Below are 2,500 nucleotides of genomic sequence, written 5' to 3'. Positions count from 1 at the left end.
TTAGCTCGAATCTAGTGGTATATGGGCAGCGCAGGCCTTGTCGTGATACAGTTTGGGAACCCCTGGTCTACTCTCTATGGTCTACTCTTTAGTAGGGCAGTCATGAGTAAGCGCTTAGGGAGTCAAACTTGTAGCCCAAATGTTGCCGGTTCGACTCCCGACCCGCCAGGTTGGTGGGGGGAGTAATTAACCAGTGTTCTCTCCTATTCTCCTCCATGACTGAGGGACCCTGATTATGGTCCCGTCCTGCCGCACTGCTCCCTTTCAGGCACCATTTGGGGTTGCCCCCTTGCACGGGTGAGTCATAAATGCAATTTCGTTGTGTGCAGTGTACACTTGTGTGCTGTGGAGTGGTTTGTCACAATGAGAATAGAAGTTGGGAGTTTCCCAGTTGGACTTTCACTATGGTCGTGAAAGGGGGTCCACAGAAAAGATAGTGTGGCGCGACCCATGTAAGGGGGGTCTGGGCTGGAATGCGCTGGTATATGGGGGGCCTTGTCATGGTTAAGTTTGGGAACCTCTGACTGACTTCACTTCTTTCGGACTCACCCTGTTCATCTTGACCAGGATGCAGGGCTTGCCCTCGGCGTATCCGAAGGTGGGGTCTGAGAGGCCGGAGCACATCCTCAGCAGACTGCGCTTGAACTGGCACACCTTCTTCTCCTCCGCCGTGTCCTGATCCGTGTACTCGTTCACCATGCACAGCTCGTTCTTCTCCTGCAGAGTGTCGTTGTAGGCTGGAGGAGGAGGAGAAGAAGAAGAAGAAGAAGAGGAGAAGGAGGAGGAAAGGTGTTGGAGGAGGAGGAGAGGAGGAGGACAAGGAGCAGGAGGAGGAGGTAGAGGAGGTGGAGAGAGGAGGACAAGGAAATAATCAGGGTGTGATTTGTCAAAAAAAACCCTGAGACCGTCTTGACAGGTATTTGAATTTTTTTCTGCATAGTAAGCGCATCGATTTGGGCCTTTTATTCACACATAAAAGGAGTTTAATCTCCTGGACCTCTTCACAGACAAGGTGATGCATAGCACTACAACAAAATGCATGGTGATGCATACATACAACACTATGCAGTACCTATTCCAAAAACACGCTATGACTTTGTGAGATGAACTCCATTTGACACCATCCCCATCCCCCACCCTCCGAGCAGGTTCAGGAGTACAGAACAGTGAGCGTGCTTCCCAGCCAGGACGAGCTAACAGCTAATACATCCAGGAGAGTGATGGATGAGAAGGTGGATCCGCAGTGCTTTGACTAGCATGCTAACAAGATGGATGTCACAGCAGCACTGCGCATCTCATCGCATTGCATCACATCCCAAGACGTCGCAGGAGCAGGAGAGGAGCAAATAGGGACAAGGGCTATGCGGCGTTGGCAATGGCGAAACAATTGCACATAGGGCCCCAGGGCAAGACACTTATAGGGCCCTCCATACGACTTGCCATGGTCACAATAGGGCCCCCACCACCAATACAGGAGGGCCCTGGGCCCAGGGGCAAATGCCCTGTTTGCCCCCTAATAGATCCGCCCCTGGGCGGTGGCTAGGCAGGCACGGAGATGGCCAGGCACCAAGTCGACCTTGGCGGAGGCGGCCATTTCATAACCTCAGTGTCACCTCCTATCGCGTTCACGAAAAAAGAAATGCTAGCACATGTCACCAGGCTGAGGACTTCTGACACCAGCACATGAATTATGGATTTTGTGGAGCTCTTACACACACGTGTGAAGTGAACACACACACACACATAGGGACAAACAACACATACACAAAAACAGACACACTGGGTATATACACACTTTTTCTCTGGCAGGCACAGACAGAGAGAGAGAGGGAGAGAGAGAGAGAGAGAGAGAGAGAGAGAGAGAGAGAGAGAGAGAGAAAGAGAGAGAAAGACAGAGAGAGTGAGCGAGAGCGAGCTCCCAAGCCCCCATGCTACTCCATAAAACGATGACAGTGCAAGGACGCTTAGCACAGCACTCTCATAACCTTGACTTGGTTGACTTGAGCTACAGTACTGCATTATTCATAAGCACATGGAGCACCAGGAGCCTGCACTTCCCCAGTCCCTACCTGCCTCCTCTCCTCCCTCACTCCCCACACCATCTCAAGCCCACCCCCTCCTCCTTCCACTGACTATACGGGACTACTTACTTGGAATCTGAGGAAGACCGCAAGAAAAAAATAACGTGAAGAAGAAAACATCCAGAGTGCAAACCCAAAAAAAATGTCACTTTTTTCCTTGAGCACCAGGGATTGTGCACAAGTAAATCCATAAGTGATGCCTACTTACTTCCCACCAGGTCCTCTCGTATCCCTTCTGCCTCCCACTCTGCACCTGCTGCTGCCACCCCACTGCCCCCACACCCCCACCCCTTACCCATGCTCCTCTCTCCAAACCCCCATCTTCCTCTGCTGGGGCCGTGGGCCTACTTAGGCTGCGGGAAGCTCTCTTCAGAGCACATGAACTTGCCCTCTCCACCCTACTCATCCGCCTCCTTCCC

At 52.1% G+C, this 2,500-nt stretch overlaps 1 protein-coding gene across 1 annotated transcript in view; it reads right to left on the bottom strand.

The window, feature by feature from the left end:
* Positions 1–2,500, bottom strand: part of atp1b3b (ATPase Na+/K+ transporting subunit beta 3b) — a 67,192-nt gene that overhangs the window by 12,765 nt on the left and 51,927 nt on the right. The window contains exon 4 of the mRNA XM_063205644.1: positions 550–737. Within this exon, the coding sequence (XP_063061714.1) occupies positions 550–737 (188 nt within the window). The remainder of the gene's footprint in view (positions 1–549; positions 738–2,500) is intronic.

This window comes from Engraulis encrasicolus, chromosome 8 (assembly GCF_034702125.1).
Source record: "Engraulis encrasicolus isolate BLACKSEA-1 chromosome 8, IST_EnEncr_1.0, whole genome shotgun sequence".
NCBI lineage: Eukaryota > Metazoa > Chordata > Actinopteri > Clupeiformes > Engraulidae > Engraulis > Engraulis encrasicolus.
This window is presented reverse-complemented; position numbering and strand designations above follow the sequence as displayed.